At 43.5% G+C, this 23,443-nt stretch overlaps 1 protein-coding gene across 12 annotated transcripts in view; it reads left to right on the forward strand.

Moving 5' to 3' along the window:
• The window catches only part of LOC148651763 (receptor-type tyrosine-protein phosphatase F), a 222,607-nt gene that overhangs the window by 111,749 nt on the left and 87,415 nt on the right, over nucleotides 1-23,443 (forward strand). For 8 of the 12 annotated variants that reach the window (XM_088597854.1, XM_088597859.1, XM_088597861.1 and 5 more), the window contains exons 5-6: nucleotides 19,595-19,783; nucleotides 22,952-22,969. In XM_088597854.1, the coding sequence (XP_088453980.1) occupies nucleotides 19,595-19,783; nucleotides 22,952-22,969 (207 nt within the window). The remainder of the gene's footprint in view (nucleotides 1-19,594; nucleotides 19,784-22,951; nucleotides 22,970-23,443) is intronic. The other 4 variants (XM_088597858.1, XM_088597863.1, XM_088597864.1 and 1 more) reach the window with 1 other exon arrangement.

Genomic DNA, 23,443 nt, shown 5'->3' on the forward strand with positions numbered 1-23,443 from the left:
GATTGTGTAGAGGAGAGTGAGCAAAGTTTTATATATGTATGTATGAAATTGTGAAGCAATGATAATTTCCATAGGCCAGGAGTATACTCCTACCCTCTGGATAGCTCTCCGGCAGCCAAAATAATTTTGACTGGTGGACGAAATCTGGTGTCACTTTCTGGAGCCTGGCTGAAGCACAGAATGGCCTGCCCTGATATGTACAGATGGGCTCCCCTGTAATATTCCTTGGGGGGTTTAATACTCAGGATCAGTGAACTGGATAATAAGAGCAGTTAACTTTGACCCAGGCTACATATCTGGAAGACTTGCTGGTAGATATCCAAGGAACATAGACGCGTTGAGCAGGTGTACTACATCTATAAATAGCAAGAGGTTGTGTCGCGCTGGCTAGAGGGCGAGATTTAAACGTTCTGAATCTTCTGCAAATCCCCGCAGTTTTTTACAAGGGTGGCTGATGTGCTAGGCTTTTTTCCCCCAAGGTGAGCATTCTCCTTGTTTGTTTGCCAGCCCTCCTGCTTAATAAAAAATGATGAAGAGGCTCCCATGTCTCATTCCTGACCTTTAGCGGCAGTTAAATCTGTCGATTAAATGGCCAAGGTGTTTGGCCTTGATATAAATTGAAGTGACAATATACATCATAGGAGGCTTCTGCTTCTAGGGGGCGGGAGCCGAGGTGGGTATGGGCTGTGGCTGTCCGTGCCGGGAGTCTCGAAGTAAGAGCTGGGGAAACCCCTCTGGACAGGGGTCAGTTTTTCCTTGCTCTGCTGAATAATAATAATAATGTCTTACACTTATATAGGGCTTTTCTGGACACTCCACTCAAAGCACTTTACAGGTAATGGGGACTCCCCTCCACCACCACCAGTGTGCAGCCCCACCTGGTTGATGCGAAGGCAGCCATAGTGCGCCAGAATGCTCACCACACACCAGCTATCAGTGGGGAGGAGAGCAGAGTAATGAAGCCAATTCATAGATGGGGATTATTAGGAGGCCATGATTGGTAAGGGCCAATGGTTACACCCCTACTCTTTTTGAGAAACGCCCTGGGATTTTTAATGACCACAGAGAGTCAGGACCTCGGTTTTACGTCTCATCCGAAGGGCGGCGCCTGTTTACAGTATAGTGTCCCTGTCACTATACTGGGGCATTAGGACCCACATGGACCACAGGGTGAGCGCCCCCTGCTGGCCCCACTAACACCTCTTCCAGCAGCAACCTTAGTTTTTCCCAGGAGGTCTCCCATCCAGGTACTGACCAGGCTCACATCTGCTTAGCTTCAGTGGGTTGCAAGTTGTGAGTTGCAGGGTGATATGGCTGCTGGCGAAGGCACCGTCGTGGCACTGCGGCTGTTTTGTTAGTAATGTGAGTTTGCTTTCGAAGCTACCAAGGTAGATCCGAGTTTTTTATTTTTGATTTTCGGCACGTTTTTTGGCGACTGTGTTAGCTAAATATCTCTCGGATGCAATATACAACACATTACCCACAAGCCTCACTTCTCTTGTGGTCGGTCTTCACTTGTGGGGGGTCAACGCTGAAAGTTTTGTTGGCTGTTAATGTGCTTTAAGTGCTAGAGTGGACATGCACACACTCCGTATTAATAAGTGCTGGTTAAAATACTTAGAGAAGTTTATCTCGGAACATGATGCCTGAATTATACCCCGGGGGGAGTGAACTAAGCAATTCTAAATGTATGAAATTCCATTCCTAATGCAGTAGTTTTGAATTTGCAGGGCAAAATCTTTTTGCTTGCGTTTAGTTGTTTTATCAGAGTGTGAAACATTTTCAGCCGTGGAGTCTCTGGAGCTGAAACTGTGGCTTACTGCCATAGACAATTTTTCTGAATTTTTATTTGCTTTGGCTAATGTGTTATCTGCCTGTAACGCATACAGTGCCAGGCTCCTGCCTATAGGCTTCCCTTGAGTAATGGTATTAGCAGTATTACTGATAAACTTGTCATGACATTTCATTTCGGTCACAGGACAGTGAGAAGGCTCTCTGAGTCAGGTGTGTACGTTGTGGAAGCACACAACTGCACCTGGTCCAGTATGATACTGATGGTACATTCCACTATGACCCTGATTGGAAACACTGCTATAATATGGGTGGAGGAAGATTTCATTTGACCCGAGAGGAAAGTGTGTTGAAATGCCTTGCCTGACGTCAACAGCAAGCTTAGGTGTAGCAAGCCTACCTACAACGCATGCCAAATTAGACTATTCAGGATCGTTCACTGCATTCACAAAAGTTGGTTTATCCCGAGGCATTGCTTACATTATAAAGAGCTGAGTTGCACACAGGCTTTGGACAGTTCTGAAGTGCTCTTGGAGAACCTCTTCCCCATAGCAGGCCTTTTCAAAAGCTGCATCAGATATAGAGAGAATTCTAAATTCCACCGAGATTTCCATCTCTTTTTGTTGCATTCTGATGGACACAGCAACATATTTACTGACGCAGACAGGACACTTCATCTCTGAACATTTCAGCAACCAAAAACTACTATGAAAGTAAAACTTGAATTATTCTTTTTCCCCTTTAACTGTCTTTAACCCCCTTTGCTTCGAAAACCTTCACGTTAAGACTGGTTCTTATTTTTTTGTTTTTATCTTTTCAGAATAAATGCCAGAAGAGCCCAACAATTGTTTTCAGAAAATTTTCTATTCCAAGCTTTTATTTGGACTTGGAATAGAGTAACCCAATCCTTTCCATGAGGGATCGGAGTCCAGTCAAGAGTTTTAGCAGTAGAGCCAAATGTGCTAATAATAATAATAATTAATGCACCTATCATCCTACAGAATCCCAAAGAGCAGGCCTATCTATTATTGTATCTTGGCAGGGGAATTATACAAGAAGACTGCAGGTTCAAATCAGAGGTCTAACATTCCTGAATCGGATACTAACCTGACTCGTTGACGTTTCTCACGGGCTCAGCTGTAATTATTACAGATCCCTCTGGCACCTTCCAGTCTTCCTTTCTTCAGGTTTCCCTGACCCCCTGCTATTAGATTTTCTAGCATTGTAAGACAATTAGAAATTTGAAAAAACTAATTACCTAGTTATCTGGTTTCTTAGATATGGAGAACTGGAACTGGCAATATTGTAAAAGCACCATCTGCTGGTCTCAAGCTCTTTCATCAATCTCAAGAGACCCTTTGAAGAAGGTGCAGGCATGTATGGGTGCAGTAAGCCTTCAAGGTAATTTTGTGTGGTTTTTAGATTGAATACTTTAATTCTGTTTAATTAGTAGTTAATTAGTAAGTAACTACTTAAAAAGTAGTTTAATTCTGAATACTGCATCATGTACTGCCTGTATTCAGGTAATGTGGATCAGCACAAAACAAATTTGCCAATAGCTAGAAATAAAGCTCAACTCTTATTTTCTAACAGAAGTTGCTTCAGAAATGTCGTCTGATCGCGTTTAAGAAGACGCCTCTTCTTCTGCTCTGCTTAGGTGTGTTTCTTTTGCCCAAGGTGACTGCCTGGCTCTTCCAGGGTTTCGGTTCTGAGGTGATATCCCAGTCTTTCTTGTTAGCAGTAACGGGTCACCCAATGTATCAAGCATAAATAATGGTGGCAAGCCTGTGACACGGTAGTAGATCATACTGATGGCTGTGGAAGTCAGGGAGCACATAGCAGAGGAGAAGAGTCGATTGAGGCGGCTTTTATTGATAAAGTGCCTGTCCGCAGCAGCCTGGTGAATATTCTGTTCTTGCAGCTGAGTGTATCACTGCAAAGGTCACGGCATGTATTACCTCCAGCTTACAAACAGAGACTCCTAGAAACAGTGGAATACCAAGCACTGAACAGCAATGCCAGTATTGTTTGCTTGCCTTGAGATATTAAGCTCTCTTATGTGGATTCAAACAAGTATTGAATCACCAGAGTGAGGTGCAACACATAACCTTTGCCCCCCATAAGAAACTGCGTAATTCTTTAAATCTCATGTGATTTCTTCGGACATCATTACTGTAGTATTTTGAAAAGTACACTGTTTTTAAAGATAGGGCACATTTGGTTTCAAATTGGTTTTTTTTCGGTGTTATTGAAAGAAGGGAGGCAATTTTGTATGTTCAGCAGACTGTAGGAATTCCTGATTTTCCAGACGTGTTTTTTTTTCCCCAGACGACAACTTTTTTTTCTCAAATAGATTTTTTTTTTCTCCCGGGGTTTATATGTCTTTTGGAATTCAGATTTGGACATATAAAAATTTCCATCTTGAAAGTGTCTCCAGGTTGGCCCTTATTACAGCTCTCAGAATTTGCCTGTTTTGCTCGACTGCTTTTTTGCACAACGCCACCATTACTGCATTCCCGGGTCTTTATCTGAGAGAACCACCTGCATGGAACATTGACTTTGAACAACAGTGCACTCTGAAGGATCCGCACCCTTGCAGATGCAAATGGTGGCTGCCTGTTCCACAACGCAGTGTGAAATTTGCCTGTAAAATAATGAATACCCCACAATTTTTGCTAAAAAATCTTTTGTCTGTAATAAAGTTAGACACAGTGCTTTCAGGATGAAGGCTGTCGTTTCCTCCAAGGTGTGACCTGTCACAATAGGAGCCACCCCTGACCGGGCAGAGAGGAGATGGCTTATTTGCTCACCTGCTGCAGAAGAGACTGTGACCTGGGCGCCATTGTTAGCATGTTTACCAACTTGACTACCTGCCTCAGCCTTCCTGTGAGCACTGGGGCGTGTTCGAAGATGGAGCCTGAAACAACATTCAGATCCTTGGCTTTTGTTTCCACAGCAACCTGGCAAACAAACGGGCTGGTTTAATTTATTAATTGTCACAGACCTGTTGGTAAATAGAAGCTTCAGCATGTTTAAAATGACGTTTTTTGAACGTTTGGCTCCTTTGTCTATCTTCAAGGGTCAGGGGAGCAGTAAAAAAGCAACAGCTGGCGGTAAAAGGATTATTTGGGTTATTGGATTACTTTATACCCAGAGGTGAACAGCCTTTCAGTTCAGTTTTGCTGAAAGCTGTATTTTTAAAACAGCTACTTCATTTTTATTTTAAGACTGGCTTGGGGAATTAGAATAAATGCGTGCATAGGGCCACACTAAACTGACCACATGGCGTTGTTTGTTGATATTCCAGCACAAACTCAAATTGCAGGTCCTGCAAGTTCTCCAAGCGGACTGGTCGCCGAAAGAAAATATTTACCAGGCAAAATGCGGTCAAGTGGATGGTGTGAGACAGTGTGTGATTTACCACTGTAGCAACGAGGGCTTCAGACCTACAGCGGCTCTCCTCGGCTTCCCCATGTAAGAAACACAAACCCGTAAAACCTGCCAACTGCACCCATCAGCAGTTCCCTGCCACCGACCTGCAAAGCGATGTTCAAATGAGCGGAACAAAGCTGGGATTGATATAAGTCAGCAGCCCTGCCAAGCTTTGCAGACTCGACAGGTGCTGCAGGCAGAAGAGCTCAGTTATTTCCCTGTAATGTTCTTGAACTCAACAAATGAGAAAGCTGGCTATTACTAATAAATAACTCAACTAATGGGGCTGCGTTCTTTCAGAGGCATTGGAATGTTTTTTTTTTCCAGGTTTCAGTCAGTGAAACCACAACAGTCTTGTTTGTTTATATAATATTCTCTCGCAGTCTAAGGTATTTTGGTGGGGTACTGGAGTGTGCTCCATATTTGCTCGTCTCGGTTTCCTCACCCCTTGAGGGATGGTTGAGTAGCACATGCCTGGCGTGTTGAGGTCTGACTGAAAAAACAACCTGAGGGCGGAGCTGCACCAGTAAATAGAGCTTGTTTGTGTAGCATATCTAGGGCCAGTTGTTTTCAGAAGCTGATGGCTGTGAACAGGGGCCAGAACCTTGCGGTGATGCAAGAGCCTTTCTATACCTGAAGATAAAAAACTGGTCTCTGAAGGTTGTTTGAAAAAACCCTGGCAGAATTCAGGAGTGTAACTGAAAAGCTGAGTTATACTCACTAGCTTGCAAAAGAAATTGTATGGCGGGTTCTATAAATTGAAGGCTTGTTTAATGTTCTTAATCTTTTTTGAAACAGTTTGTCCGCCATCTCTGTCCGTAAATAGAACTCAGCTGGAATTTGTCAGGCTGAAGTGCATTCCAGGGGGAGTCCTTTGCTGTTAAGGTGCCTTAATGCTTCAGAACCAGGGATAAGCTAATGGCCTTGTGTGTGTGATCAACGTGAGAAATACCTGATTGCACACACTGCGGCCAAGTGCAGATATTGGAGTGGGGGAGCCGCTAAAGCTAAAAGAAGGGAAAAAAAGACATTTAGGCTGTGGAGCCTCTTCAGGATGAGTGTGGGAATGAGGGAGAGAGCAGAGATAGGACGTCAGTAGGGAGAACAAGTGGATGGGAATGTGAAAAGGGGTCTGGGAGGAGGGGAATCTGGGTGACACATTTCATGGGAAGTGTGGAAGGCAGCCGCCTGTAAATGGTGTAGTTTTAGAAAGAAATTAGTTAACCGTTGGTGGAAACCCAATTTAAGGATCATTTTTGTTCTCTTTCTGATGTATAAGTACCCAACATATACTACATTTACTATTATTATTTGGGAGTTATCCTTTAATGGAGATTGCATAATGAAACATCTGTGATATCCCAGCAGGATTAGTTTTGTTTTGAAGAAGGGCACCCCTTCAGTGGAGGGGGCTTGTTTCTCCTTAGTGGGTTTGGCTGCGTTGTAGAACGGTTTACAGGTAATCAGTCCCACTGTTTGTTTATAACCCTGAAACATGGGAGTTGGTACAGGTTCAGATGGAAATGCTGAGCTGAAAAAAAATTCCCCTTCTAGAAAGCATTTTGCAATAACAGCTGTGATTGCGATAAGGAGGACTTTGCTGTTGTTTGTTGCACGTAGCCAGCTTAGACCTCCTTCAGTAGTTGTAATGTGTATACAGAGACTGACACTCAGATGGCCTTTGTTTGCCATCACATCAGTGTTTGCTTTGTTGGTGGAGTGTCTGCTGAAATTCATACCTGTAACAGACGTAGCACAGTGGAAAATGGATCAGGAAGATAACGCAGACACAGACGCAGCCACTTGAATTACGTGCCATGTTTTGTTGCTGTAATAGTGCCGCGGGCAAAAGACCACTTTCCTGTAGCCTGGGGTCCTTCGGCTGCTGCTCACACTGCATTGTAATGCATCATGTAGCGCAGCAGGTACCTGCATCTTCCAAGGTCTTTATTTTCTGGGGTTGGAAGTGAATGCAATGGCTGGAGCACAGCCTCTTTTTTTTTTAGCTCCGAAAAGTCCTCCTGTTTACCATCAAAAGGCTGAGCCTGTGCAGTTAGTGGGGTCCAGGGCTCAAAGACACCAGCTGGTGTTTTCAACTGGCTGGTATCCTTGGCCTTCATGCAAAGGCATGGCTGTCCTGTCTTGCATATGTCTTTTCAGAGGCTCCAGTCATCATCTAGTGGAAGTGAAGGGTAGATAGATTGATGGTGTCAAACTTACTGTCAGCTTTATCCTTCACAGGCCCAATGGTCTTGTGCTGCGCTCACAGGAAACCACAGGGAGTTGAAAAATCATATTTTACTTAACTGACAGAATGATTCTTAAGGTAACGTCTGTCTTTCTATTAAAGGATAAAAAAAGTTTCCTCTCGATTACAACAGCGATTTATTTCAGTGCGCTTGCGTGCCAGCAGTGTTTGGGGCAATTAACAGGGTAATAAACAGAACAGAAACGGAACATTGAACAGCAAATTGAACAGAAATAAAAGATAAAAATAAAAAAAAGGAATTGAGAAAGGAAAAACACTCAGGCGAACACTCATTAGCCTGAATAAACAGATAACTCTTTAGTGTAGATTTAAAAAAGTTTGCATTTCTCAGAATGGCAGGGAGTGGGTTGTGGAGCTTGGCGGCAGAAGGCACGCCAGTGTACAAGGTGAAAATAAGAGGGAGTTTGTTTAGGATGGAGAGCAAAAAAGGCTGAAGAGACCGTCAGTCCTTGTCATGTCCCTTTCCTGGCCGTGCTGTCATGACTTGGCTGTGTGATTGGACTGAGCGGACAGGTCCCTGTCAGCCTCTTCTTTGATTAGACACACAGCAGCTCTGCCACACTCTGCTCTCCCCGGGAATTAGGCAAGGCAGGCGGCTGGCACTCGTGCCTCTGTGTCTTAGACTCCTCCTCCCACGCTTGGTGGGGTCTCGGTGCTGCAGCCCCAGCTTTCCCCTGGGCTCTGAGACCCCATGTTTCCTCCCTGCCGAGAGCCGCATGTCCCCGCATGTCGCAGAGTGGGAGAGCCGTTCCAGCATTCCAGGTCCTTCTGCCCCGCTGTGAGCTTAGTGCGGACGTAGTCATCCAGGAAACGCAGCAGAGAAGCTCGTGCTTCTTGCGAGCAATGGGCTGCGTAATCCATGGTGTGAAAAAACAAAATACTATTCTCAACAAATTAAGCAAAGGTACAGACTGTTCGGCTGCCTGGGTGAATCCAGGGGAAAAAAAAGGATTTGAGGGATGTGTAGATGGCAGGACTGACATTACTTGGGGAATGAGATGGATCCTTCTTCTCCTTTTCTCTTTGTGAAAAGGCCAGCATGATTGACCAGTGAGCTGTTTGGTTTTTATTTGTTAGAGGTGCAAAACGTACAGTCTCTCTGGATAACAGATCTTTCAGACTTTGGCCTGTATTAAGCTGGAGGGGCTTTCGTCTGGCAGAGCGGCTAGCAGCTAGAGCCCTGCTTGTCTTTTCTGCGCCTGTCGACGGTGTCATGGCTTCTCGGTACGGCGTTACCTGTTCGGCATTAAAAGAGATATTCCGTTAAAACTGTCAGCAACACCTCAGTGGGGATGATAAACGGCCAGGCTGCAGGGTGCACTAATGCGCTTTAAAGAGAAGAAATCCTGGCCTCTCCTCAAAAAATGATACCAATTACAGTTCTTTCCCAGGTCTCCTACCGGAGGGGGTAGGTAATGGAACGCTGAGCACACGGGCTGTGGGGACTCAGCTGAGAAAATATCACCAGCTCAGGGCTCGCTCTGCTGTACGAATGAGCAGCAGGGCAGCCATGGCAGGTGGGGGGGACACAGAAATATCTGTCATTCGGAAGCAGGATTTTATTGCGTTTAACGGGGGGGGGAAAATCATAGAATGAAAGATACGGGACGCATTCTCGAGTCTGCAACTTATGAAATTACCATAAGGACAGCAGCCAGCGGTTTTGAATTTCTTCTGATGGGTTCAGAGGATTTGGATTTATTTATTTCATTTGATGAGGCATGTCATTTGATTGCATTCAGTTTCAGCCTTGTTGCTGGGGCTTCTGGAGTAGAGAGATTCTGTGCTTAACTATCTGTAATCTGCACTAAGGGTTTATCTTCAGCGACAAGCTTGAAACAGCCTTGCAGGCCTATTGCTCCTGTGAACGTACTCTGACAGAGGACAAGGATGTGGAAGGCCGATAAAGAAGCAATTAGCTCGCTCTTTATATTTTTTTATTAATAAAGACTTGTTTATGATTCTGTTTGTGTAATGTTCTTATGACATTGAGAAATCTTTTTTTCTGCATCTGTTTCATAATCATAAGTTTTTGTAGGTTATCCAAGTAGTTTTTCCCTCTCCCGGTCTCGGAGAGCACTGCTCTCGCTGTCCTCGATCTTGACGTGACTGTGACCTCGCTCCTCTCGAGCCGGGCCCAGTCCAAGCCAAGCCCAGCCCTCCTCAGCGTCTTCTCCGAGTGGGTACCTGCCTTCCTTTCCGCCCTCTGTTTTCTTTACTGTAAACATGCTCATCTGATAAGGCTGGTCATGTTACACTGAATAAGCCACCACTTGCGTGATTTACGACAGCTCCGAGAACAATGCTCTTATTGTTTTATGGAACAAATTGCTGCTGACGTTTCTTACTTCGGTGCAATGTCAGCTATGTGCGCGATCGGGGCCAACACCTGTTTCATGCGTTGTGTTTAGATAAGCAAATGGAAGAGTTACTGCTCCATACCAGAGGCATTCTGAAGCAGAGAATACCATACGTGCCGATATCTTAACTAATATGCTATACGTGCAGTCTTTTTGATATTTTATCAAATATTTTTCAAAACATTACGTGGTAGTGGGAGAGGGTTTCAATCTAGTGCTCGAGACGGGACACCTGCTGCCTCATCTTGCTTTTGTGCAGGGATAAAGGCGTCCTCATGCTGTGGACCAGTTGTCTTATTCCGTGCTATGTTGTGTGATAATCTTTTTAGCTTTGTGATCATTAGGCTTTCAAGATGTAAAACTTACCTCCTTGATTGGCTGCTACACGCTACACACAAAAAATCACTGCAGCGTTCGGTTTTTAGTAAAGAAGTCGATCAAAAGAACTGGCTTTTGACGAAAGAGCAGTATGCTAAGAGTTTGATTGCATTCACAGGAGAAGATACCTCAAAACCGCTGATAAATGTATATATGCATTCACATACACCTTCTTAGGTTTACCTGTCTTGAGAGTTTTAAAACTGAGTCTTATGCACACAGAAGCATCTGGTAAACATACGAAACTTCAAAGGCTAGGGGTTCAGACAGCAGCTATTAAAGACGTATTAGGGGCTCTTGAAGTTGCTGTAGTGTGTGTGAGGGAAATTAGCAATGCTAATAATTCTACAAACCAATTATCCTTGATATAAATATGTGAAGGTCGAGAGTTGGTTCTGGTGGAGAGAATTGACAGAAACAATTAAGGGGAAGAGGCCTGGTGATTTAAAACAGGTCTCTGTGAAACCCTGAGGGCTATCGTACCTGACACTGTGGGTTTCAGAGTCATACCTCTCAGCTGCTTGCAGCTCACCGAGATGTTCTCAAGAATACAGGGGAGCAGCTGCAGGAGAATGGCTGGAATAAGAGGCTCTTGTGGGTTTGTTTCGGCACTGCATGATCCGATCTGCTGAATCGAAACTACTGCACTGTTAAAATCTTCCATTGTTAATCTACTGTGTTGCAAGATATCTTCAGATGCCAAACCAGCCTTTCACTGGCGAAGAAAGATGCCTTTGATGCTCTTTTTTCATTTTTTTCTATCTGCGTCATCAAATACTTTATCTTGAATAGAAATATTGGTGTTTCTTTTCATAGTAATTTTTCTTCTCCAGTGGGACTACTGCCAGCAATTAAACAGACATTTCATTCTGTAGAAAGACAATTTAAGAGTCTGAAAATCTGATGTCTTGCATGAAGTGTGATGAATTCATATTTTGTATGATGGTTTCAGCAGTCGAATGAGTTATAGTCGCACATTATGCAATAAGAAATGTAAGTTCCTTCTCAGTGAGCGTAAAATGAAAAGAAAACAAGGGATTGTGTTGGTATTTAGAATTTGGACACAGAATACAGGATTTCAGACAATAGACTAGAGGAACAGTTTCTAATTGTTTTACAATTCCATTTCTGGTTACTTGCTTTTTGTAGAAAATCATAATAAAACATCTGGATCTGTTAAATTTATTGCAAAGTGCTACTCTGTGTGTAGTAGTTTCGTACTACACTATACTCGCTGTATTGTACTGTATAAGGACCTCAGTGTCTCCTTATACAGTCCAAGTAATGTTGCTGTCCACCGATCCCCATTAAAAAAAGCAAGGTCCTCCTGAGTTGCTTGCGTGTGTCAGGCTGGGACACTGCACCCTCTTTGGTTTGCAAATGGAGGATGATCTTCTTAAGAACACTGCCTCCTCGGGGGATGGGGGGGGGTGCCCCCTCCTTGATTAAAGTGGGGGTGCTTCCTTGCCTCCTCTCTAAATGTCACTGGAAACGAAGGGCTCGTCTTCTCACTTAGCGGCGCAGCTGTTCTTTCACCCCGGCCCGTCTGTGGGGCCGCGCCGGCAGCCAGCTTGGGCGGCGCTGCAGAGGAGGCAGGAGAAAGCAACAGATGTGTGATTAATTAAAGCGCCGCATCCTCAAGACGCAGCTCGCGCACTGCAGGAAAGCCGACACAAGACCTTGACCCTCGAGCTTGCTTTCTTCTCGGCGCGTGTTAATTGTGGACCTTCTGACCTGCCCAAAATGCTGCTCGCCTTAAATTTAGGCTTTTGGTGTCCAATTTAGCTGAAAGCAGAGGGAAATGAAATGCTCTCAAAGGAATAAGGCACTTCTAATCCAAAAAGCAGTAATGAAACCTATCTTAGCATTTACTGCCTCTTTTTCATCCACGTGTTCTTCCATATGACTTTGTCCTGTATTATTAGAAAAAAAATATTTTTTTATTGTCTACCCTTTTCGTTGGCTGCATCACTGAATTTTGCAGTTGATATGGAACTAAACATGCCGCAGAGCCCTTCTCAGAGCATAGTCATTCAATTATTCATGCGGGCCTTTCAAACTATAGTGCTAACGAACAGTCATTCGTCTGAGTGCATTTTTCAGATTAAAAAATCTGACAGGTATGTACAAGCGTTTCGTTCTGACAACAGGAGAGAGAGAGGGGGACAAGAGGTGAAATACTAATCCCAGTATTATTGCCGTCAAGTGTCTAGATCTCTCATGCAAGTTGCGCCACCAGCATGGCTGAAAGCTTTATGGATGAAGCTATTGTTCAGTCCAAGAACATTCCAAAAGCAGTTTAATCCATTTTAACAGGTTGTCATGTCGTTAAGACAAATTTGTGAATAATTCCTCCCAGTGAGGAATTCTCCGGGAACCTGCTAGCAGTGTGTAGTATGATGTATCATGGCCTAGGTCTCTCCGACTCGCCTCGTCACTCACGAACTTGGTAGAACTCTTGCAAACAGTCAAGTATGGGTTGGGGAGGACTGTGTCACTTCTCGGCACGAGTACGATTTATTTAGCATTATCGTCAGAGAAATGAGCTCCTCTTGGGTGTTGGTGCTCGGTATGTACTAAGTTATGACACAATGAAAGTACTGCTGTACATTTGGATGGACAAAAGATTAAAGAAATTAGTTTTTTTTCTCGCTTATAAAAATAAATGGTATTTTCCTCCATAGCAGCTGCTAGCCCTTCTGCTAGGGTAGATAGTTGTGAAGTACAGAGGAAGAAGATGGTTTACCAGTTGAATTAAACATCCTCAGATGTTTCAAAAAGAATAGTAACGAAGTATAAGTCTTGTTGGTGCCAGTCTGTAGACATCAGCCCTTATGCAGAAGAATGGATCATTAGAATAGCTGGGGGGTGTTAGAAGACGCGCAGTTTCACCTTGTCATTCTTCGTGTAAAGCTGCACAAGAAATAAACAGAGATCCCTTTGTTTCCCAGCCTAATCACTTATTGGCTCACTAAGGGAACTTGCCTGGCAGCTTGTTCTGACCTAAGTTCATATCAAACATTTGTGTTTCTTTCCATTTTACAAGATGGCTGCCCAATTACTGAAAGGAATGCATCCAAACACCTTGTCATTGCAGCGCCAAGAAAACAATGAGCTCTATGTCTGAATGTTTTTTAAATTCAAACTAGGCCTCTGTACGAGTGCCAGTGTGGTGAGCCATTGAACAGGGACGAGGCTGGGCGAGCTTGCTTGCTTTCTTTCTATCTGTGAGAGGCATCAATCTTGGAGTCAGGCTGGGCAGAAATAAGGGCGTAGTTTCAGAGCTGTTCAGTTTCTGTCATTTTTCTTCCCTGCCGCAAAGATTTGTCATTAGTGCAGTGAATTATTAGGTTTTATAAATGCTGTGAATTAAATGGAGGACCTGTGCTGTGACTAGTGAGGACACTAGTGTGGTCAAAGAAGAAAAATATTGGTCAGGGCAGTGAAACTTTAATTCACTTTTAGGTTTTGACAGTCTTTTACACAAGATCATCTGTAGTTTAGAGATACCAACCAGTATGAAGTGTAGTTACAGTTTGCCGATCGATTTCGTGAGTGTAGTAGGTCTGTTTGTCTTGACAGTGCACTGCTGTTGTGACATGTTGCACCTGCTGAATAGGCTTCTGCAGCTTGAAGCAGACCTACGTTCTCGTGTCTACGAGACATGTTGGAGCACCCTGCCAGACAGCCTGAATCATCTTCGACTGACAGCATGACATCTTGGTGGAAATTGAGCATTTTGTCTGTGTATGGATGAAGTGGGTGGGTCGGTAATCCCCCCAATAAAAAAAAAAACCTTCAGCACAGCCAAGATGAGACAGGGCTGTTATACAAATGGCCGGTACACTAGTTGTGTTCAGCAGATGGCCCCCCAAAGAGATAGTAAGGCAACATACCATAACAGTGGCTGAGTGCTTCAATAACCTGTATCAGATGTCTACAAATTTCTCATTTATTTTCCCCAACTGAAAGTGTCATTACTCCATTACAGTTAAGAATGTGGCTAATGCAGTTTGTTAGCCGTATATTTCCACACTGATGTGATTGTTTCCCACTTTAGATTTTCTCCTTTTTTTTTTTCCATTTATCCTCCGCAAACAAGTAAGATGACATGCTTTATTTGCCCATCCGGATAAACAAAGACCTCCAATGGAAATTCGTTTAAAAGATCAACCACATTTAAAAGCTTTTACAAAGGCATAACATTTTGCTGCTTCATTGCATACGGACTATGCGGACCGTCAGAGCCTTTGTTTTAGAGGTCAAAAGAGTCTAGTTTTTTTTTTCTTCCCATCAAATTTCTTCTCTGTTTTCTCTCCTTTTAAAATATTTAAGTGGCAGTTGAATGCCGTGACTTGTTTAACCCTTGCCTCCTACAGGGTTTAGAGACGAAACAACAGAAAGTAGTCCACATTTGTAACAAAGTGACAGTTCTCGAGCTGTGTTAGTCAAATCACATTTCAATCCCATTGATGCTGCTTGGTTTCCTCATGGAGAATAGTAATAATAAAGCCTTGAATTTGTATAGATTTTCATCCCAAAAGATCTCAAAAGCACTTTCAAATACAGGAGGGAAACGCCATCAACCACCAGTGCAGCCGCACCTGGGTGACCCTGCGGGAGCCATTGTCCCCTGTTGAATAAAACTGTAAGGAATCTAACGGCCCAACTGTGCATCATGGCACTCCTTCGGGTTTATTTACACGTGAAAGAGGCTGGTCTGCCTCGAGAACAGAAATGCTATTCAGTGGAGAAGAAAACAGGACAAAAATATGACTGTGAATAATAAAAAACAATTCTGAAATAAAAAAGGAGACGTTTACTTTAACAGATTGTCCGCCTGTACTGCGTTGTCTGTGAATGGAGAAGAGCAGCACAAAGTGGTCTTAGCATTTACAGCAAAAGAGGTTATTGTGGCGCTTAATTAAATGTACAGCACACCTTTTTTTTTAAAAAAATGGTACTCCTACTGTTAGAGCTCACTCCTTGGAAAAAAAAGCCCGGAAAATCTCAAACAGCTACGCAACTAGAGTTTTAAATTATCATCTGATTGCTGTATCGATACAGTACAACCACAGGCTCATGTAATAACTCCCCAGGAGATCTCTGCTCTGCTCTCTCTGGGTGTTATTACTGCGTCCTGGAATGCTTGCAATGTGACTGCAATATAGAATAAGCAGTCTTGCAAACACTACCTCAGAATCCCCCTCGCAGACCACTAGGCAGCCTCAGCAACACGCGCAGAAATGGTGAAAGATGGTCTTGCTGAAACCCTGTGGAAGATTACTCCACCTGTTCTGCCTAGGCAGCTCCAGGGACAAGCTTGTGAAAGACGCAGGCACTGTCTGTAGGGCAGTCCAGACAATTAAGAATCTCTCACAGGAGGATTTAGGTAAACGTGTTGATTTTGCTGTCTTTGATACCTTTTTCCAAGGTCCCACATCGACACACCACCTTTTAAATGCTCAGTGAAGCATAAAACCTGGGAGAATCCCCTGTTTTACTCTGCTCTTGCCCTCATCTATAGTTTCACTGTACTTAAGATGTCAGATTTCTTCCACCTGTGTGAGTTCTACAGGAAGCTGAGCTTTTTCTGGGTTTAGCTGCTGTGTGCCAGTGATGATGAGCTGCAGTGGCAAACACAGTTGTGCACAGATAGAAGGGTGGGGGACTCGTAGCAGGACAACTTCAAACACTATTCGTTACTCTGGACCTCACTGGGGGTCTGATCATTTGACTCACTTTTGGGTAGCTTTCATTTTTTATGGGTTAAAGCTGTGGTGTCATGCAGGGAATGGGAAAAGAGGGCAATGTCATCTTATTAGTATTCACTGATTAAGCAAGTGCAAAACGATCATATATCTTTAAATGCTTGCCTGTCATTGCCTGATTTCGCAGACTTTGGAAGGTACCGGGAGTGTTTAGTATAAGCCATTTACCTTAAAGGCTTTTATGCAAACTGCTACTCTTCCTTTAAAAACTGTCAGTGTAGCATCATCTAGTATTAGAATGATCTACGTGTGGGGCATGCAGAAAAAAAAAAACAATAAGGGGTGTGCTCAGGCACCTTCAACATCACTTATCTGGTGCTTAAACTTCCCTCCATCTTTTCCCCTAGCAGTGCAGTTGCCATGGTTACCTGGCTTGCTTTTCCAGAGTGAAAGGTGTCACCTTGGCTAAATAAATCAAGGCTGACTATGCTGCGTTGCAAGAGCGGTGTTGAGGAATGGCCACTGGAGAGCGTATTGCCATCTTAGATTCAAATTAAATCACCCTCAGCTCCCCCCTTTGCTTAAAACTGGAAGGTTACAGTGGTGGCAGGTGCTCTCTGAGCAGCGTGAGCCGAGCGCCTCATGCACTGTTCCACTTCTCATTGAGGTCTCTAGGAACGGTGCTGTTGTGAACGTCTGCGAGCCCCCCTGACTGTTCTAAGATTCCTAACACTATTGTATTACTGGGTAATTGTTGGTATCGATTCCCAGGGATACTGCAGTTAAGGCACTGCCACACAAAGAATCAAACTGAGCCCATCGTTTTTACGGCATCCATACTGTCTGGCAGACACTTATTCCCGACTAGAGACCCGAAGCCCATCCCAGAAGTACTGTACAGGGGGCGAGGCAGGACTGCACCCCGCATGCGGCTCCGGTTCATCGCGGACCTTTTTTTTTTTTTTTTTTTTTGCAGGTTCCTTTGAACTTTTCCTTTCCTCGTGATTTGGGCTGTTGCTGTTGAAGAGCAAACCAAGTGTTTTGTCTGAATGTACTGAAGCAGGGGAGTCTTCAGAGCACCTCATGCCCCGTCACTTTGATGACTGCACCTAACGGGCAGATCTCATTTTTTATTTTGTCTGTGTGTGTGCGTGCGAGGTGTTTTTGCTCTGGTTGCTGCGCCGTGCCGGCCGGGCTAGATCAATGGGGAAGAGCAACCGATGCAAAATGAGTTTTTCGCCAGGCCGGCGCCGAGCCCCCCACACCCAGCCCTGCTGGTGCACTTGCGGACGGCTGCAGAATCCAGTCATCCGTCAGCGGAGGAGCAGCGCACTGGGCTGTGACCCTGGGTTAAACTGGAGACACGCTGGAGAATTCTGAACGCAGATGAATGTCCTCCTCTTTCTCCATCACCGCCACTCGGAGCGTGGGTGACTGCAATCTAAATAAGATCTCCAGGAGGTACCACTTCATTCCCCACGACTGCTGGCTTCCTTTCATTTGCAGCACCTCGTGTGTGTGTGTGTGTGTGTGTGTGTGTGTGTGTGTGTGTGTGTGTGTGTGTGTGTGTATATATTTGTTTTAATTATTTTAGCTGGTTAATTATTTATTATGAGAAGAAGATAAATTAAATTGAAAATCCTAAGATTGCCGGCTCAGAGCATTTGAAGCTGGATTTGCTTTGACAATGTGGCTAATTAAAGTCACGTCGCTGATAAGGAGCTTGTCATAATTTGTAGGCTGCTCCAGACTGCAAGACGATGTGCTTTTGATTCCTCTCTCTTTCCTTCTAAATGTGCTGGGTATAAACAGCGGATGAAGGTGGCAGTGGCTTCACAGTGTTGTGATTGTGCTTGGAAATTGCAGTGACCCGGAGGTGATAGCCTGACTCGGTTAGGACAATTAACTGGGTCATTCGCCTCTGTTCAGATGGCCCTGTAATTGCAGAATGCTCCCAACTGCCATACAAAAGAAAAGGACAGGATAAAAGGATTTTTCCCGTGACTGTGAGGCCGACGTGACCTCTACCAGAAGTGTACAAATAAGCAAGAGCATTTTTCATTTCTACACCGATATCTAATACTGCAATATTCCCTTCCCTTCACATGGATTATGGAACATTTTCAGCATAATAGGCCTCAACAGTCTATCGCTGTCACCGTTTCCATTTGCTTACATCACCCATTTATGTCCTGCATCACTTTTTCATTGTGGTTCGTGTACGGTGGGCTGGTGTGTAGTGAAATTATTTAGCAAACTTTTACCTCACAGTCTCAGTGTGTTCCAGCCCTTTCATTATTATTTTAGATTTGTGATTCAGCACACCTCATATCTTATACGTCACAGACTCTTTGTACCCCTGAGAAATAGTTTTGTAAACATACTTGTCTCGTCTTGGATGTGTTACAAGTCTATCACCGTCAGTGCTCCTCATTATTTTCATGGTAATTTTAAACCTGTCTTGACGTAGAACTTATCGTGTCTGGTATCAACACTCTCTGGAAACCAGACATGAGGAAACAATCACTCATATACATACAGTAATGAAGGGCCTGTACTTGTGCATCACTAGAGCACAAGGGATTTGTATTGACAGGACTACAATTTGGAGTGTCATTGCTTCCCTGAATCCAGTTGTCTTCGAACAAGTGTGCTGGCTTTCATTAGTATTAGATTCCTTTTCTCTTCGATTCCTTCCTATTCCCTTTTATGATATGTACAGCATATACTGTGTTAGGATTGTGTCATTATATATCCAGTGTTCAGGTAACACTGATTCGTCAATGAACGTGTTATGTACAAGGACAAAGAAAAAACGCTCTCGTTAAATTATTGTGCTTTCATTACAAAGGGTACACACGTAGGCACCAACACTGTTGAATGTACAGGCTTCTCTTTTGTATTTTAGCGATTACTTGATCTTTCACCTTGCCTTTTCAATGGCTTCAGTGGTATATAGGCTGTTAAAAGTGTCAACATTTGCTTGTACTTATTTCAAGATCTGGGTTCATAAGAAACAGTCTGGGTGGTTTCATCAGGATGTCAGATTTCCGATTCCCTGTCTGGCTCAGCACAGAGTTAAGACCAACATGGCAGGCATTCATGGCTCTGACTTCATTTTCCTTCTATATACTTGAGAGGTGGCTTTTACTGCACTTAGAACTTGTAATTCAGGTAGGATGGTAATGCACAGCATAAGGGAAATTGCAGGAGCTTTTGTGGCAAGAAGCCTGTTGCTGAGATAAGTGTATGTGGATGACATTTCAAAATCTAATAGTCTTGAGTAAACAAGTGATATTTGTCGGCTTTGGGCCATTCTTGAGACATGTCTAATATCTAAAATTGCTTTTTAAGACTAATGCATTGGCTCACCTGGAATCATCTGCTGCTTGTTCACTTGTTAGACACATGTACAGTATATACTGAGGCTCGTCTTTACCATGACTTTGTTGTAAGCTAGAGCACACAGGTGATTCAACATACCCTGCCTCCGTGTTTGCAATTGCAGATCTGGCTAAACTGTGCAGCGGCAGGGTCGGCGGGGGTCACACTCCTGACATCTCATTTACCGGCCGGGTCTTTATTCCAGCACCTCCCCGCGCAGAAAGGCCCAGGAGCAAAGGCTAACAGGCTTCCATGTTTTTGTTTTGCAGAGAACCAGATACCTCACGGGTTCCCCACCATTGACATGGGTCCTCAGCTGAAGGTGGTAGAGAGGACGCGGACAGCCACCATGCTGTGCGCCGCCAGTGGGAACCCTGACCCCGAAATCTCCTGGTTTAAAGACTTCCTGCCCGTAGACATAGCTGGCAGCAATGGGAGAATCAAACAGCTGCGCTCAGGTAAAAAGATCACCACACACGCTCTCTCTCTATACACATTAAATCCATGCAAAAAATAATTGTAAGAAATGTTAGTAAGCACTAAACCTGATCCTTGAGGCAAATGGGTGTTCCGTTTGAATTTGCCTGCAGACCTTTTAACTGCGCTAATTATGTCGCGCAGTTGTGCGGCTGAATAACACTGCACGACTTCTGCGTGGCCTTGAAGATGTCTACGCACCTAGTACAGTGCCCTGCTGATCATTACAGAAAAGGGTGACGCTTGTTTTGAGAGGAAAAGGAACGTGGGCCTTTCAGAGAGCACCCCTCTATGAAAGAAAGAAAAAAAAACGGTCTTATTTTGTCTGCTGATAGCTAAGGTGACAGTGATCCTCTCTGGAGCTTGTTCTTTTCTCTGTTCAGAACTCTCTGGTTTCTGCCTTCACCCCTTTAATGATGATCACAAAAAAAGCAATCTGGGTCCAGGACAGTGAATCTGCAATACCTGCGAGTCCCCTGTACACTCCTGCCAGGTGTAAACCAGGATCTTTTAAAACCTCTCTTTGGACAGACCTCGCTTGATTAGTCATCCTCTGCCAGACAGAAGGCTGAGTGTTTTAAGTGCCATATGGTTAAGATTTAAAGACAATCTGACAGGGTGCTTCTAACCAGTAGGCTTTCTCCAAGCCTTTAAAGAAATGCCAATGTTTTTCAGAGGAAAAGTAGAAAAAAAAAGAATGAAAGCTCTTCATGATAAATCTATCTTTTGATGTCCTCAGCCTCTTCAGCTGTGCAAGGCCACAGGCCCATTCTTCCAGCTGCAGTGATAGTTGTTTCAGATGAACTCAGATTTTATTGCTATTACTACAGCACAGCACTCCTAATTTGCAGCTTCACTATCTTCAGAGATTTCCCCTCCTGCTGTGCATTTGCAGATGCATGCCTTATTTGGAGCAAGGCATTTTAAAAACATGCATTATTCTCTTGAGGACCTTATTTGCATGAATACAACAATTAGTGACTGACGTAAAACGTCCGTATTCTATAAGTAAATTAGACATGTATCAGATTTGTATATATTGTTTGAATTTGTTTTCAGGCTGTCTTTTGTTAAATACTAAATATCAAAGTAGAACTCTTTTTTTCAATGTGCAATTAAAGTCCCTTTTGATTTTGAATTGACCTTTTTGTGCTCATCTAGAAATTTTCTTTGTATTCTTTGTGTTAAACCCAAGCTTAAGCCCTTTAAAACAAAAGAAAGGAGTAGTTACAGCTTATATTATTGAAGCACAGGCTCTGCTCCCTGTTGCTATCGATTGCTTACGGTGAAGGCTGCCTGGTAAATACACACAGCTCTCTGCTGCCCTGGGTTCAGTCAGGGAGGATGAAAAGCAGAGGAAAGAGATTACCATTTCTGTACAGATTAATGTTACCTGTACCCCAGTGATAAAAACATAGGAATTAGAATCTCTAAATGTGTTTGTCCTAGGATACACCCCGATACCAACCAGACTGTTGTTGCAGTCACCAGAGGAAGTTATTGAACTGTTTAGCCTTGCAATTTATTTGCAGTTTCAAGATTCTTGTCTTCTTTACAGCAAACAGCCCTGTATGAAAACAGCAATAAGCAGAACAGCAGGGTGATAAATGCTCAAACTAATGTATCTTTTCATTTAAAAAAGGTCTGCATTAGGACCAGGTTTTCTTGATCAAAGATGGCAAAGCAGGTACGAGAAGTGCAGTGCTCTTATTAGGCAGCAGGAGGTTTAGCACTTCAGATGGAAGAAGCAGGCACTTGCATTCACTGCAAATAGGAAGTCAGATAGAGTCAGAAGAACCTGTATGAAAGGAGAGGCCTCAATCAGATGTCTTGTTTTCTATTGATGGATTTTGAGCATTGCTGCAATGAAAGCCTCCAAGACATAAGTGCACCTGTGGAAAATGACACTACCTTCTTCTCAATGCATTTTAAACCCCCCCAACAAGTCGCTTGAATGTTTTAAGAACATGCTATATGGGATTTTATGGAAATGTAGTAATTTACAGAGTTGCTGTTTTTTTTTAAATTGAAACCTATTGCATTCAAGCCTGTTTAAAAAGATCTTCTGTTGCACAGGGAGGTAAAACAACTTGCTACACCCTGGCGTGGATTATCTCAAGAGAGGGTGTCTGGATTTGGGGGTTCTCTGGAAGATACTGGGGGTCTTTCTGACAACTCTCGGAGTGCACAAAATGTCCCGTGAGCTGCTGTGTCTTGCGCAGCCCACAAGCCACACAGCTGAAAGACGTCTGCCTTTCTCAACCCCCTTTCTTATGCTCTTCTATTCCTATAACTGGGTGGCAAGTGATTGGTGCATTATTCAGACCTCTCTGTCTGTATAGTCACCAACACATCCCCCTATCCTGCTACATATGACTGGATATGCTTAAGTTTCCCTTTACTAACAACTTGAAAAACATGTTTGAGGGACGTAGTAGAGAATTGAAATGGAGTTGTACTCTGTTGACCTTTTTCGGTTTGAAAGTATGTCAGTTAGTTGAAAGCTATTGCTTATATCTAAAAATGTTTCCAAACTCATTAATTCATGGTTTGGATATTAACAGAATGCTGACAAATTAAATGGTGGGCCTCAAATTTCGTTAGTCTGCTAACGATCCGGGCTTCTGAGAGAGTAAGGTCTTTCATTATTCAGTAAAAACATGTGCCTTTTCCTTTTTTCTTGTTTCCGTGGTCAACTGTCAGTGTTAGCAGCCTGCCCAATTAGGGGCTCTGATTTTTTTCTGGTAACTTGACAGAGACTTGATTAAGCACACCTCAGATAGCCGAGGATAAAGGAAGAGCCTGTTAATTGACAGGATATTTTTTTTGGGGAAAAAAAGCATGAACATGTGGGCTATCACTCACTCTCTTGTACTGAGCATTCCCTAGCCTAGCCTCTAAGAAGACCACACTGAGACCCCACCCCAACTCTCCCTTGGGAACACTGTCCCAGAACACTTTACTAACCTCTGAGGGATGTCACTCTTAACTTGTTGCTGAGCATCAGCCTCTCTTTGTAATTTGTTTTTTCGCTTAAGACGTAGAAAAGTATTCAAAACTAGTCTCCTTCTTTTGTTGTTCTTCTGTCTTTCCTCTCTTTTTACTAACGCTTCTCTCTAATCTTATTTGCATTCAAATTACCTCACCAGGTGGTACACCAATCAGAGGTAAGAATGCTGAAGTGCCCTGAATTGTCAACTCACTCCATCCCCCTTCTCCTCTCTTCACTGTTCCCATTTCTGGCTTTCTCTCGGCCCTAACACCTCCCTGCTTCAGCACATATCCAGTTGTTCTGTTTTGTTTTAGTTTTCTTTTTTCAAAAACAAAAACATAAACAAGGCATTGAGCAAAAAGAAAATCAGACCTTGTTAAAACCATTCATTTGAAATGTTGCTTTGTAAAGGGATTACTCAACAGGAAATCGGTCTTGATGCAAAGTACCATGTAGAGCCTTGGCTTCTGTCTCGCAGGAAGTGTGCTGTGCAAATTAACCTCTTCGGAAGGGGAGCAGGACAAGTAGAAGCTGTGTTTTAATTTGTAGACCAAACAAAAAAAAAGTCTTGGCTATTCTTTTAAAATCTGTTTTTCATAAGCTGTTGCTTTGAGGCTGGAATTGCTCTCTTCGCAGAAGAGTTGATATG

This window comes from Lepisosteus platostomus, chromosome 11 (assembly GCF_059453375.1).
Source record: "Lepisosteus platostomus isolate fLepPlt1 chromosome 11, fLepPlt1.hap1, whole genome shotgun sequence".
Taxonomy (NCBI): Eukaryota; Metazoa; Chordata; class Actinopteri; order Semionotiformes; family Lepisosteidae; genus Lepisosteus; species Lepisosteus platostomus.